Below are 15,156 nucleotides of genomic sequence, written 5' to 3' on the forward strand. Positions count from 1 at the left end.
CCATCACGGATGTGCCGCCACTTGAGCAACGCTTGCTTGGGTTGGCTGATGCGTTTCTTCCCGGAGCTACCTGCCTGCAGACATCAGCGGGCGACGACCGGGCCTGCTGGTACACTACCAGCGGTGGCATTGGACGAGTGGAAGCCGGCGTGGGCAACACGATGCAGTGACTAACGATTTAATCGACGAACGAACTTTTCGTCGCCTCTAGTCCTGTAGTCAGCTCTCACCGGCGTACGCAAGGAATTTAGGAGGGAGGGATGTGGGGATCGCGACTTCCACGCGAACCCCTTTTCTGGCTAGCTTCCCGTTGCGGCCGGCGTGCACACGCGCCTCGCTCACGCGACGGGAACCATACGGGAGGGCGCCAGCGACCGGACGGTTTGTTTCCGCCCTGGTGGAAGCGTTGACCCTTTTCCCCTCTGCCTTACCCAAGAACCAGTTCTTCCTCGATACTAGCGCCACCGAAAGGCGAGGTGTGGTGGGTTGTCGGATGACGGGAGGACGTCTCTTGTCTTGGGGATCCGGTAGCGCGCGGACGTTTCGGCGCGCTGGTGCTGACCGGGGGAACGCGCCACAAAGGACGCGTCCGGACGAGCTGGGAGACTGCAACCGCGCTCGCACGAGCAGCGCTCCGCTGCTCCGGTATCGGTGAGTCGAACCATCTCGATCTCTAGCGTTGTTTAATGCCTCGCTCCCAATGTTACCGTTATGGCCTACGATTAGTCTGTATGCAGTATATTTGATTTGCACATTGCAATAAATGCTGCCATTGATGTTTTGCCCTCGCCGCCTCCTGCCTTTGTCTGTCTCCGCAAACAACGGACCCGTCCGCAGCCGGCGCTCGCAAGGCATGTTTGCTGAGCGCGGATGGCTGCGGGGTGGGAAATCACTAGTGTGTGAAAAGTACAATCCCACAAAGTGAAATTTAATGCCACGAGGGAGACGGCTAAACATACCAACGTTACTCAAATTACTATCGTAGTGAATGTGCACCTTGGGGATTGAAATGGGGAGGGCTGGTGGGGTGCGACGTCTGTCACCTAGCTTTGCGCAACTTTTGCCGTGGCTCTACACTTGTGCGTAAAGCCGAGTCTGGGATTACAAAAACAATACTTTTGGCATTCACATGATAATAAAAATGCCTTACAATTGCTTAGTTTTTCAGTTCAACCTTCTCAGTAGTGCTCCACGCTATCTATGCATAGAGCCTTTAAATTTAAAAATGGTTTGTAAAAAGGTAGTGCAGATCGTACCTGGTGATACTCTGGTAGAAAAAACTTTATTGAAAAATTGTTTAACTGCTGTGTACGTTCAAAAACAATTAAGAAGTGCAATTTTCCCCCCTGAGTTGCCAAAAATTGTATTTTTTAGGCTCCTAAGGTGACATAATAAATGTTGTTCTTCTGCTCCAAATCAAGTTTCTTGTGCTCCAAAATCGAGATTTCGCTGCTCCAAAAACTGCTCCCAAATCTGATTCAGCTGTCTCACCCCTGCCTATAAAACTTGTTATGGTGACGTCTATAAGCAGAGAGTACGCTTAGGTCACTTAAAAAGCAGCTGCGTCTTCGTGGAGTACTCGAACGCCAACAAGAGCTACCCGGGGATGCGGTTCTGCGTGCTTTGTCACCGCTCTTCCGGGCATCAGCGACGGCAGCAGCACATCACCACTGTCACCTCCGAATACGTCAGGCACAAATGAATTTTACTGACGCCTCGTTTAGACCTGATACTGGCACAGTGAGAGGTTGGTTTCGTTTTGCAGTGCAGACAACGAATGCGGCTTTGTTTCGAACACATACGTTGCAGAAAATATGTGTTTTGTGGATGTGATTACCCAATCCCGGGCAATAACTAATGCCTTTTATAAAAATACAAGCCATGCGAAAATGTTAAGTGTATTACAAGGCTGTGCTTAGTTAAATATGTGCCCACTCATGCCTTATAATATAGCAAGAACCAAGGAAAGTTAATGAAACAACGGAAAAATAAATGCTGTGCAAGTCCGAAAGAAACAGAATAGCTCTAACGGGAGTGAAAAAACCCAGTGCAGCTTCTGATATGCTAAAGATGTTTGTCAAAAATTAAGCCAGGTAGGATCCACCAGACCAACTAGACGCGAAATGCACTGCACCGCTGTTTCGCGAGAAATGGGCAGGGGAAGGGATGGGTACGCTGTATTTGTACAAATTTGGAGCGAAATCAAGTAATGAACGTTTTAGTAATCACACACACAAATCTCGCAATCACTTTCATTTTGTTTTTCGACTTCGACAAATAGCTGATCGTATGGCAGACGCATTTTTGGAAGTATACAGGGTAGGCAGTTCACAAGCGATGAAAGGTGTCATTTGAAGGGTGTGGTATGTGATAAGGCCCTCTGATTTCAGTTTGTGCTTTATTCTGCAGGCTGCCTGTGCCGTATGGTGATGTTTCGAAGAAGCGTTTAGTCACGCATGCAGATTATATTCTTTAAGTCCATCTCCATGCTGCTCGCGGAGGATATATGTAGCAGATGAATGTTTACGGGCGCTCACCTCACAAGACGACCCTTTAGTATAATTCTGCATTATCCATCGTACTTTCGTTGAATGTTCATGAAATTAAGACACACTGGCTTGTAAATGGTGGTGATCAATATAGGAAGTATGGTATTGGCAAATGTAACTGGCGTGCTTTCAGGTATGAGTGCTCCGCTAGATTATGCAAGCTCACGAAACTGATTTACATCATAGTGTATAGCCTTAGCATGAACATCTGAGGAACCGGTGGTTACGGAGACACTGTTAGTAAATTTCAGGGCAGTGTAACTACAACCAGCTCCATCCATACGCCGGTTCCGCGACGCTGGCCTATGAAACGCACTTGGTGCTTGTGCAGGCCGAATACACCACACTAAAATCGCGTATGAAACATTTACACTATCGTAAACACACCCCATTTGCGAACAGAGTGACTGCTCCACGTAAACACGGATTTCCAACGCCCACAAACAGTAAATCTCAGTCGTGAACATGCTGCAAAGGCAGCGGCGGCAGTGGTGAGCGGGCCGGCGACTCCCGCGGCTGCTTTCGAAACGGGCCGCTAGGGGGATTTCAGTGGTGCCCCTACAGGCAGCGCTCGAGGCGTATAGGCTTAGCGGGTGCTTCGGGAGAGAGGGGCAGCCGCCTGCCCTACATTGTGTTACATGTACACGTGCCCTTGCTACAGGTACAAAGGGGGTGGGGGGGAGGGGTAGATTCTAAACTATAGGGTTAGTAGGGGCACTTTGGGAAGGAAGGGCAGCCGAGTGGCCCATGGTGAATGGGAGCATGGCAAAAGTTGCAGTGCTTCAATTGTTAGGGGCGATAGCCGTGAACCAGCGCCGGTGGGGACCTAGGGCTCCAGTTGGCCTGCATTCTTCAGTCTTCATTTTCAGTCCTCACAGTCTTCGTAACAAAAAAAAAACGGCTAACAATTTAGTTCAAGCTGAAACGCTGATTCTCTGATCGGCGTCTGTGTCCGGAAGTTAATGTAGAATAGACAAAGGTGGTCCTGGCTTCCACCCAAAACCTAGCAGGAATCCACGAAAGATCTATCAGCTACGAAAAATGGCAGTGATATTTGCAGGAAATTCTTGAGAAGCCTGCGGGAAAAGGTGCTACAAATCAGGAATTTCTGAACCTAGAAATGGGAATTTTCTTCCCCAGCACGGAGCATCACTGGGCTCACATTGAAATGCTACCCGTTGACAACCCATGTGCTGTGCGTAGAAACACAGCGCAGAAAGGGGCACCACTAAAGCATGTGCAGTGGTGGCACACAAGCGCCCCCTCAGGAGTGCATCAGCATGCTGTGTGTGGCATTGCCGAGAGTGGACATAGCTTGGCTTTTCGAGGTACAGTCTCGAGTCGCTGTGGACAGTCTGCTGGTGGGCTGATTCCCCACGCTAAAGAAATATAAGTGAGAATCTAATGCCGGATTGCTTCTTGGGGAGTCCACGGGGAGTCAAGGACTGACGATTGAAGAGCCCCAGTGTTCATCCTAAACAGCCAGCAAAGACACCCCGCTAAACGGACAGAACAGACTTGGAAGAGAGATTGAGAGAGAGAAACGTCTTTAATGGGCAAGTGAGGTCAGCCAGGCTAGGGGCTCGACTTGCTACACTAAATGGGGGTGAAGGTGGGATGAAAATATATGAAAAGAACTCTCACACATGAATACTCAAACACACAGACGCATACGAAAAGCACACACACAATCAGGCGATATACCTAGTCCGAGAGTTCATAGCCCACTGTCAAGTCCAGTGCTCCGGAGGACCATTAAGAGCGCCTTTGTTGCGTGACTTGCCGTGCCTGTTGTAAGCCAGGGCCCAAGGAGGTGCCTCGAAGAGATCTGGGCGTACACGGGCAGGCTTAGGGAAAGCTTAGCTGTGGTACGCTCAATTTCATAGCGAGGTCATGCACAAAGAAAGGACTTTGAAGACTGCACATGTCTTGTGTGTAACCTGCTGTTTGATGTCACTTGCTGCTTGCATACACGATGTATGAACCATGACAGTAAATGGTCTGGAGTTTGGTGCGCTCTGCTCTGTCCCGTTGACCCGCCTTTGTGAACCTGCTCTCTCTTCCCTCCCCCAGGCGGCGCAGCAAATAATGGAGCTGCAGGAGGCCTCCCAGATCCACCAGGGCTTGCAGCCCGCAGTGGCGGCCGCGGTGGGTCGGCCTGCGGCCAGCCTGTACGACATGCGGGCCATCGTCAAGACGTGGCGCAACCGGCTGCCTGTGCTCAGCGACGACCTCTCCCACTGGAGCGACATCTTCACCTGGCGACAGCACCACTACCAGGTGAGGGCCCTTCCCCCTCCTCTTTCTCTCTCTTCCTTCGCACGTCCTCTTTTGGCGGCAGGGTGTCTATCTTGGACGAGGAGTGCTGATGTCGAAGACGTGGGTCCAGCACCGTGCCAGAACCAAACTGTATTTCACAGTGAAATGACTCGCAATGACGTGTCCAATGACTCCTCGTTGTCTTCTGGATGTTGTCCCTGTGACCTTGCCCCCGTACTCGTCTGGATGATATCCGGTGCAACGAACGCAACAGCTCGCTCGTCGGATGTGCAGGCCATCGTGAGCCACTACGACAGCGGAGCGGCCCAGGTTGGGGGTGGCCCCGTGGAGGCCCCCGGCAACCAGGCCATGCTCGGGGTGCACGCCTCGGCCCAGTCCATCATCCACTACGGCAAGGTGGCCCGCAAGCACGGGCTCACCAACGTCTGCCTTGACTCGCTCAGCCGGTGAGTAGCGACAGACTCGGCCGCTCTGGCTCCACCACTGGGTTACTTGTTGCAGCAGCACATGTTGTTTTCTGTTACGGCAAGAGCAGTAGAGGGGCACATGTACAAAGCGTTTGTGCATTCATGAACCTCAGGTCGTGTCATTTTGTTGCTTGCTCATCCCAGTGGTATGCAATATCTTCAAAGATAAGAGCACAAAAAAAGACTGGCAGAGGCAGGACAGCAAGGACTGTGCTGACTCGCTCTGTCGCCATCCGTCTTTTTTTATGCTGCTTTCTTTGAAGTGTGCGCCACAATGCCCAGTTCTCCGTGTTAAGAGGTTGAAATGCCTCTTGCATGAAGTGCTGCCTGCCTTCCCTACCAAGCACTCTTGTAATGAAACCAGCCACGTGGTAAAAAAAAAAATGCTTTTTTTTTTTTCCACAGCTTGACTGCGTTTAGGTGGGGTGTATCTCCTACATTGGGGGATGGGGCCATTGCCATGCTTCTACGGTTTGAGCACAGCTTGGTTAGGTGGGCCTTTGTGTCATGGGACATGGCATTGTGCACAAAGAACTTTGCCCTTTCAACTTCTTTCCTTTCAGAGACCATCCCTGACCTCTCAAGATGGGCCATAGCAAATGCATGAAAGGCAGTTAGACAAAACTAGCTTCTGTGTTCAGTGGCAACTACAGGCCACCTGAGTTGAGCTTCCATTCCTCCTCCTCCCTGTCCAGGATCCACACCATCCCGAGCGTGCCCATCGTGGACTGCTTCCAGAAGATCCGGCAGCAGGTCAAGTGCTACCTGCAGATGTCCAGCGTGGCGGGCAAGAACGAGCTGCAGGAGGGCCTGGACGTGATCGAGTCGACCAACCTCAAGTACTTCGCCAAGGACATGACGGCCGAGTTCTACGCGCTCAAGGGCCTCTTCCTGGCTCAGATGGGCCGCTCGGACGAGGCCAACAAGGCCCTGAGCGCGGCCGTCCAGATGCACGACACGCTGGTCAAGGCGTGGGCCCTGTGGGGCGACTACCTGGAGGGGCTGTTTGGGCGCGACCGCTGGGACGCCCGGCAGCTGCCGCTGGCCGTGTCGGCGCTCACCTGCTTCCTGCACGCCTGCCGGCACCAGAACGAGCCCAAGGCGCGCAAGTACCTGGCCAAGGTGCTCTGGCTGCTCACCTACGACTCGGAGCAGGGCCTGCTGGCCGAGGCGGTGGACAAGTACAATGCGGGTGTGCCCCCGCTCCAGTGGCTGCCCTGGGTGCCCCAGCTGCTCACCTGCCTGGTGCGCCCCGAGGGCCGCCAGCTGCTCAACCTGCTGGTGCAGGTCGGCCGCGTCTTCCCGCAGGCCGTCTACTTCCCCATCCGCACCCTCTACCTCACCCTCAAGATCGAGCAGCGCGAGCGATGTGAGTGACCACCCCCGCTGCTGCTGCTGCTGCTGCTACACCTCCCTCCGAGGGAAGGGGTATTACGTAGGGGGGAGGGTCACACATGTGCGACGGTAATGGCTTGATGCGGTGAAAAAAACGACAAAATCAATAAGACTCAAATTGCAAATCAATATACTGTATTTACTCGCATAATCCTCGCACTTTTTTTTCGGAAAAGTCAATGCAAAGTTAGGGGTGCGAGAATTACGCGGGGAAAAAAAAATCCGGTGCACAGTGTTGTCAATTTGCCTTATGCCAATCCCGCTAAATGTAGCGGTCGTTTTTTGTATATGTAAGCTCAGTGTTGCCAACAGCAGCTATTTCTTTTTATTTTATTATTTACGACGTAAACAGTCTTCCGTCGATCAGCGATCATGAAATTGCCGCCTTTGCTTTCTGGCTTGCGCCCTATCTCCTGCTATCTCGTCGTCGTACGTGCGTGCCCTACTCCAGTAACGCACGCTGAAGTCGGTGACGCCGAAGTGCCTGCCTGCGGCACGGTTGCCGTGTTCGATCGCGTACTCTTTCGCTTTCAATTTGAAAGCGGCTGTGTAGCTGGCGTTCCTCCCCATGGCGAAGCGGCACCAAGCACAAAACAGAGATCAAAAAGTTCTCAAAATGGCAGCGAGCTGTCCACCACTGACGCGAGTGACTCACTGACTGCTGCCGCTCAACGACGGGACCACGACGGCGACACGACAGCGGGCTGCACGAATACCGTCTAGTTGCGCGCACGCGAAACATGCGCGAAACCGGCTCAAAGAGAGTGTGAGTAGCGTGTTAGGGCGCCTGTTAGGGAGTAGCCATGCAGGTTGTTAGGGCGCCTGGATGGCCTTGGATACACAGCGCTCTCCGCCGAACGGAGAGGCGGCGGGGGAGGGCGCGCGTTGGCGAGCGCGTGCACCATGCGGGTTTGCGAGCAGGCAACTTTCGCCGCTGCAAAGTTGGGGGTGCGAGGATTATGCGAGGAACGAAAAAATCCAAGTTTTGGTGGCTCACATTAGGGGTGCGAGGATTACGCGAGTGCGAGGATTACGCGAGTAAATACGGTACAGCCTGGGCTGGAAAAGTTTGTTGTTAGTAATGCAAACACTAATTCCTATTGGCAGTGAGAACATGGACCAAAGTGATCAACATTTATTGGGAACAGTAGGGGACCAAGTTCGCTACCCTAGGGAACTCTGGACATGACATGTTTGAAAGAAGGGGTACAATTGTTTGCAGACTGAACTGTGTTCGAGATGAAAGGAAGTGGTTTACCCATGACAAAAAGCTAGAATATTAAGCCTAGAAAGTTTTGTTAGAAGCTGGCAATAAGGAACAATGTCAGAAGCTGTAGAAAAGTCAAGAAAAATAGTGTCAACCTGGGATCTACCGTTCAGAGATGAATGCATGTCATGAATGAATTCGGCGAGCTTTGTGTCACACGAGTATCAATCCTCTGCAAAAACCGTGCTGGCTTTTATGTGCAACGTTTATGATCCTCCAGGTAGCTAATAGCTTGGGTGTGTATCGTATGTGCCAGGAGTTTGCAAATGTTGGTAGTTAATGATAGGACGTTAGTTGAGTGACAAAGAGCGTTCCCCAGACTTCAAAATGGGAATTACTTTTCCCATTCTCTGTTCCTGTAGGGTGCAACATGATGGTAATGAATATGAAGAGAGTATGGGGCAAATGCTAGCTCATATATGTTTTGGTATTTTGTTAATAAAGCCAACCTGGCCAGAAGCAGTAGGAATTTTGAGTCTAATTAGTAACGAGTAACCAATGTTGGTAATCGGTAACCCAGTTTCCTTCACATCCCTGAATATTATTTCTGGCATTCTCATATCAGGAATGAAGTTGAAGTTAACTTACTTTAGTGCGTGATGTGTTGTCCTCACGTATGAGTGTATTGTTTAAAACCTGTGCGCTCATTTGGCTCATTTGGGGGGGGGGGGGGGGGGGGGGGGGGTGCATCATAAAAGGCGAGGAGCTAAAGAAAAAAACTGGACACTTGGCGACATAATTAGAGAGGACTCCATGCCAAGTGTTCTGGCTGTGCTGGAATATGGCAGGCACTGTGCGTGTGAAGTTGTCGGGAAAATGGGGTAGGCTTTTGGGGACGCTTGTTCACCTGCCGAACAGATGAAAACTGGTTGGTGGGTGCTGTCCAGACCTGTCCTGTGCTGACAAGAGCAGCGACGAAGTCAGGACACCCGCCCAGAGTGCCGGAGGAGCCACCCCATCGCAGCCGCCCGCTGAGGCAGCTTCCCCGCAGGCCGGTGAGCAGCACCCCCTCTCCCCTGCCTGCTTGCTCGGTACTCTGTTGTCACATGCCTTTGGTTCGAGGAGACGGTGGTGTGCTTTGAATGGTGGTAGAGCAAACAATTTCATTTTAAGAAGCAGAAGAGACAAAACGTGTTTGTTTGTTATGTGTGATTGAAAACAGTCGCTAGTTAATTAGCTGGATGAAACTTGGGAGGACTCGAGCTTTAGTCTAGTGAACAAACATGGGGCTGTTCGTTTTCCCTCCCGTAGACGGCAGTGTATTGACAGCAGATGGGAATTCTGCAATAGTTACAACTTTTCTTGTGAACTACGTAATTGTATGAAAAGTAGATGAAACTCAGCATAATGTCAGAGTCATCTTAGCGTCTAATAGCCATGAAATTTGTTTTGGGATAGTTTTGATTAAATAAGAGTTGCAGGCGCTCTCTGTAGCCGTACTCCCTTTGTATAGTCGGGCGTGTATTGGCAGCAGACGGGAATTCCCTAACGTTTACAATTTCACTGTGAACAATGACCAGTAAATGAATATTGGTGTAATGACATGACCGTCCTAGTGGCCAATTTCAGTATTTTTTTTCCCTGACAGTAAAACGTCGTTACAAGAGACACTCAAGGGACACGGGAAACCTGTCTCTTGTATGCGGTGTTGCTAACATGGTGAACATAGGAAAACCAACCAAACCATTCCCATTCAATTGTCTCTGTAGCGAGGTTTAACTACCTACATTCGATTGAGACATACGAAGCATTCACCAGAACGTTGGCTTTACCGCAAGATTCAGTTTTCCCGACATGGCTTCTTTTTCTTGGCGCCCTGTCCATGCACAAAAAATTAGTATACCGTATTTACACGATTGTAAGTCGATTCGAATGTAGGTCGACCCCCCTCCCTCTTCTTAAAAAAAAATGCATCTCTCTCTCTCTCTCTCAAAAAAAAAGAAAGAAAGAAAGAAAGAAAGAGGCGAGCGTAGAAAGCAGCTCGATTGAACGCTGCTGTAAACAAGCGCCGAGAGAGTTCTTCGGGCCCAGGCGTAACCCCGGAAAATCATTTCAAAACATTCCGGGGGTGACGGCCCAGAGCACTCATGACCGACAGGACGATTCAGCACAACACAGTGGTGACACAAGAACTCGCGGCAACGCGGCCACCTAGAAAATCGTATCACAATGTGATGCTCTTCCGTCAACTACCAATACCCCCCATACGGTGGCTGTTCCATCCATGATCGATGCTCCCTCAAGAGCTGTGCGGTTGGCGTGCACATAGTAGATGTTAAAAAAGAACAGCTTTTGTATAAGCATGCAGAATAGCCATGCGCTGTGGGTTGAGCTGGAAACTAAACTTTATTATTCCCAATCATGAGAACACATTCGCTGCGAAATGATCCCCATCGAAGCTACCGGCAGCGGCACTGCCGCTCGATATCAAAACAAACATGGTGGCTGACACTAGCGGCCGCTCGCAATTTCCTTTGATTCGTGAGTACGTTACTCGCATTCAAGAAGCGTTTTGTTCGTCTCTAATAAACAAAATGAGTATTACCGAATCCCTTGAATCAATGCATGGCACTGACATAGCACAATTATATTGTCACGTGGATATTTGTCAAGCCGCGATGCCCTGCTTGCGATGTGTGCGATCGCCGTGCAAAGTTCAATCCCCAGTTAGTGCTACGTTCCGTGCTTCTTGGCCAACCAGGTTTTTGAAGACGACGACGAAAATGTGTGGGTCCACCGCTCGCGGGCCAGACTGATTCAGCCATCTTAGCTGAGCCTCGCCGTGCTGCCTCTACTCTTCGGTGTAGCGCTACACCTAATAAATAGGTACATCACCATCCTGCTGTCTACACCTCCGTCTACTAAGACGCAACAATATCACAATCAGTACACTTCCGATTGCGCTGGTGGAAGGTTAGCTGCTGTAGGTACGGTGGACAAAGCGCACAGGTCAGGAACGCCAACTTTCAAGTCAGCATCAGCTTTATTGACGCTAGAATGTATGGAATGGTAAACACTACACTTCGACCGTAACCATGGAAATGAGGGTGTTACGCTATCCCCAGCTCGTAGCACCCCTGATTTCTCATTTCTCTTGCCGTTACAAGTGGCACAAAGTTCGATTTCTATTCTAAGTCGACCCTCCAACATTGGATTGTCAAACTTGGAAAAAAGGGGTCGACCTACAATCGTGTAAATGCGGTGTGTTATGTTTCACAGCCAAAAGAGCTCGCCTGCAGGTGCTTGGCACTCACCCGGGGTGTGAGCGTTGGCTGTAGCACGTCTTACGTGGTGAAGGTTCTTTGTCACCCGGCCTTGGATATTGTGTCTGAGCAGATCCTGGGTCTAAGCGGATCTTGGTTGTGCAGGGGACAGTGCGCAGGCGGACGCGGCGGGGCCAATCCGGGCGACACCCTCCATGTGGCGCTGCTCCAAGATCATGCACCTGCAGCGGGACCTGCACCCCACCGTGCTGTCCTCCCTCGAGGGCATCGTTGACCAGGTCAGTGGGGAGGAGGGGCCATTCAACCACTGCTGGAGGGAACCCTTTTTGCCCCCACACGATGTCGTGGAGTGCGAAAAAGCCCTGTTTTGAATTGATTGCTGCAAACATGATGAAGCCGATGAGAAGGGGAACTTTGGAATGTGCTTTTCTTGGGAATGTGCTTTTCACGAATACGCAGGGGAAGTTGAGGCCATGCTTTGCAAGGGGCCTTGCAGACAAAGCACAAGTTTGGTTCATTCGAAAGATTGCCTCGTCAGAATTATACTGACTCCACTTTTAATGCAAACTTTGCTCAAATTAGCTATATACAGTGGAATCTCGATGATACTTTTCTGGGTGATACGAATTTCGGGATGATACGAATTTCTGTGAAGTCCTGGCGAAATTGCATTCTTTGCAATGGGAAAAATTTTGGCTCTTACGAAAGAACTTACACGGCCCGGCGGATGATACGATTGAGTCGGCGAGGCGCCCGACTGCCAAGCGAGAAAGCCGCGGTGACATACGGGCTCTCTCCCCTCTTTGTCGCTCTTTCTCCAGGGATGGCCGGGCTATTGTTTTCTGCCCGCGAAAACGCGCCGCGCACTCCACAGGCGTGCTGACGCCGACGCAAAACCACTCGCATGCTGTGCGCGGCGCGACCGGCCGCGGCAACATGGCAGCGGCTTCGGTCGCAAAGTGGTGCAGGGCGCTCGAGCGACCGCTTCTAACCGCTCTTTAAAATGCTGCTGAAAGCACGCACGAAGTTTCTTGTTTGGTAAATGAGCTAATAATGTGGACGAAAACGGTGCTATAAAACATCATCCGCGCTGCTAGTGAAAGCGCCCATGAAATATCTGCCGGAGTGCTAAGCCTAAACATTTCCGGCAGAGCCAACCGGATGTGTCGAGCGCTTTGAAACTGCCGCAAGTTGTCAGGCTCCTTCCACTGTCACGCATGTCGTGCGTCATTTTCTGACCGGGGCCACGGTGTAAGAATATTCTGGTTCACTGTAGTGACTGTAGTGTAAGAATATATTGACCGTGGCACAGGTGGGTGCGGAATCGCCGACGCGGGTGGGAAAATATCGCGTGCGCAATGCCAACGCGCACGAATCGCGTGCAAAAAAGCTCCTGTCATGTGGAGAAAACTGGGGATGGGTGCTTGGCGGTGTGCAAAAGGTGGTATCAAATCGTTTTCTGGGGAGGAGTCTTAGAGTGGAGACTGGTCGGACAAAGCTCTCCACGTTCGTGTGCAGATGGTGTGGTTCCGGGAGAACTGGTACGAGGAGGTTCTTCGGCAGCTGCGCCAGGGGCTGGCCAAGTGCTACGCGGTAGCCTTTGAGAACCGGGGCGCCGTGGCCGACGCCACCGTGACCCCGCACACGCTCAACTTCCTCAAGAAGCTCGTTTCCACCTTTGGGGTGGGCATCGAGAACGTCTCCTCCGTCACCACCACCTTCTCGAGCGCCGCCTCCGAGTCGCTGGCACGCCGTGCCCAGGCCACCGCCCAGGACCCGGTCTTCCAGAAGATGAAGGGCCAGTTCACCACCGACTTCGACTTCACGTGAGTTCCGAGACTACGTATGCAGTGCAACGTCTCCTGTATTGGAGGAAGGTTAGCTCTCATTAGGGTGAAAATGAAATCGTGCGACTTGGAGCTGTACGCTTTATTTGCTCATTGCGCAGTCACAGTTACAACTTTGGGGAGCAGGACTTTTATTAAAGTGTTTGCATGATGATCTCCTTGCTTGCATTCTTGTTGTACTTTGCACATTTGTTGCGGTCACTCTCTCCATAAGCGTTCCCGATGATCGAGGCAATCACACGATTAACATCGCAGGCCTGTGTTCTTTTAAACCCTTGCGCACTGGCTCTGGTCTGCCTATTCTGCACTTGTTTGCAGGGAATGCTTGCGGTCAGTCAGCTCAGATTGAGCTGACTTACTGTTGCAGCAGGAGCATGCTGCTGGTGGTCATAAAACAGATAGGTGTTTTTTGATGATTAAGCTGAGTATAGAAATCACACCAGGAGGGCTGTGTCAACCTTCGGTGTTCTGCACAAGCGTGTTAGCAGGGCTCGCATTTTATTGCTTCTAGGTTTATCTGTGTCTGTTGATGCTCAAGCATAGCCTTATCAAAAGTTTCCCCTGGTGTTGGGCCATTCGTCGTTCGTCGTGTGATTTCATTCAGATCAGTTTGCAAAGCTTTAGGGTGATTGTCATAGGAAATTAATGGATTAATCACACAGTCATCACCAAAATTTTAATTTGGGACAAGAAACAGTAGGGTACCTAGCATGCTACCCTGGGGAACTCCAGACTTGACATGTTTGAAAGAAGGGGTACAATTGTTAGTGAACATGAACTGTGTTCAAGGTGAAAGAAAGTCCTTAACCCATGACAAAATGTTAGAAAATTAGCCTGGAGAGTTTGGTTAGAAGCTGGTGGTAACATGGGTGACAGCTTTGGAGAAGTCGAGGAAAATAGTGCCAACCTGGTATCTACCATGAAGAGGCGAGTGTACGTCATCCATGAATTTGTCGAGCTTTAAGTAGCATTGTAAGCATCAGCTCTGTGTGTGTGCTGCCATGCAGTGCTGAGTGCACTTTGCCTCGTTTCAGTGTGCCGGGGGCTATGAAGCTGCACAACCTGATCAACAAGCTGAAGAAGTGGATCAAGATCCTCGAGGCCAAGACCAAGCTGCTGCCCAAGTGAGCGCTAGTGAATGGCGGGGTTTGGCAAAGGGGCACCCTCATGTTCTTGTGCCTCAGTGTGAGCCCAGTGCGAGCCCAGTGTGATCCCAGTGGTGTCCTTGGCAGGTCGCTGCTGATCGAGGAGAAGTGCCGCTTCCTGAGCAACTTCTCCCAGCAGACAGCCGATGTGGCTCTGCCCGGGGAATTCCTCCTGCCCAAGGTGAGTGTACAGTGCGGTCGCCCATTGAGGTCGTCACCCCCTGTGGTGCACGAGAGTGTGTGACACAGCCCCCCCTTTTTTTCTGTGCAGCACAACCACTACTACGTGCGCATTGCCCGCTTCATGCCTCGGGTGGAAATCGTGCAGAAGCACAACACGGCCGCCAGGAGGCTCTACATCCGCGGACAGAATGGAAAGGTAGGGAAAGGGAGGATGGGCTCGCTTTGTGGCCACAGCTGCTGCTACCCAGTCGGGGACTGGGGTTGAGGGGGCAACAGAAGACAGACCACGCAGTTACCGAGTCACCCCTGTAACTTGCCTCGAAGTCAAGGTGAACTTAAATGTGGGTAACCGGTTCAGCAGTGTTGTCCTTTGCTTCCGCTCAGACTGCACTGAGCTCACCCACAGGCCCAGTTGGTAAAAGCAAATGATGAGTGGTCGGGTTCAGTGGCAAATTTCGCGCTTGTGTGCAGTTAGCACAATAAGAGAGCGACTGGTTGTGCCCTACCTGGGCTGCCATGAGCTCATTTGTGTCGAAATTGTGGTGGGTGTTACTGAAACTCGAGTGCAAACTGGAGGCGTGGACATGCATGGAAACAACACCAGCATTGGTGTCACTTCATGTCAGACACGTGTCTGTAGTTTGCACTTTTGTTCTAGTGATGCCTTGCAACTGCCTAGTACAGTAAAACCTCGATGTGGCGGAGTGGGTAAAATTCGTGAACTTATACTTCATCACATCGAAATTTTTCTACATTGGAATTTCCGGCTATTCTTAAGTGTGAACATCTTGAGGAGTTT

General features: G+C 51.0%; 1 protein-coding gene across 2 annotated transcripts in view; it reads left to right on the forward strand.

Moving 5' to 3' along the window:
- Nucleotides 1-15,156, forward strand: part of LOC144173118 (transformation/transcription domain-associated protein-like) — a 141,123-nt gene that overhangs the window by 116,060 nt on the left and 9,907 nt on the right. For both annotated transcript variants that reach the window (XM_077701631.1, XM_077701632.1), the window contains exons 36-44: nt 4,623-4,829; nt 5,103-5,275; nt 5,992-6,665; nt 8,846-8,953; nt 11,327-11,460; nt 12,701-13,008; nt 14,064-14,153; nt 14,262-14,355; nt 14,446-14,553. In XM_077701631.1, coding sequence (XP_077557757.1) covers nt 4,623-4,829; nt 5,103-5,275; nt 5,992-6,665; nt 8,846-8,953; nt 11,327-11,460; nt 12,701-13,008; nt 14,064-14,153; nt 14,262-14,355; nt 14,446-14,553 — 1,896 coding nt within the window. The remainder of the gene's footprint in view (nt 1-4,622; nt 4,830-5,102; nt 5,276-5,991; nt 6,666-8,845; nt 8,954-11,326; nt 11,461-12,700; nt 13,009-14,063; nt 14,154-14,261; nt 14,356-14,445; nt 14,554-15,156) is intronic.

The sequence above is a fragment of the Haemaphysalis longicornis genome, unplaced genomic scaffold (assembly GCF_048455015.1).
Source record: "Haemaphysalis longicornis isolate Haplotype H1 unplaced genomic scaffold, Haemaphysalis longicornis Haplotype H1 scaffold_29, whole genome shotgun sequence".
Classification (NCBI taxonomy): domain Eukaryota; kingdom Metazoa; phylum Arthropoda; class Arachnida; order Ixodida; family Ixodidae; genus Haemaphysalis; species Haemaphysalis longicornis.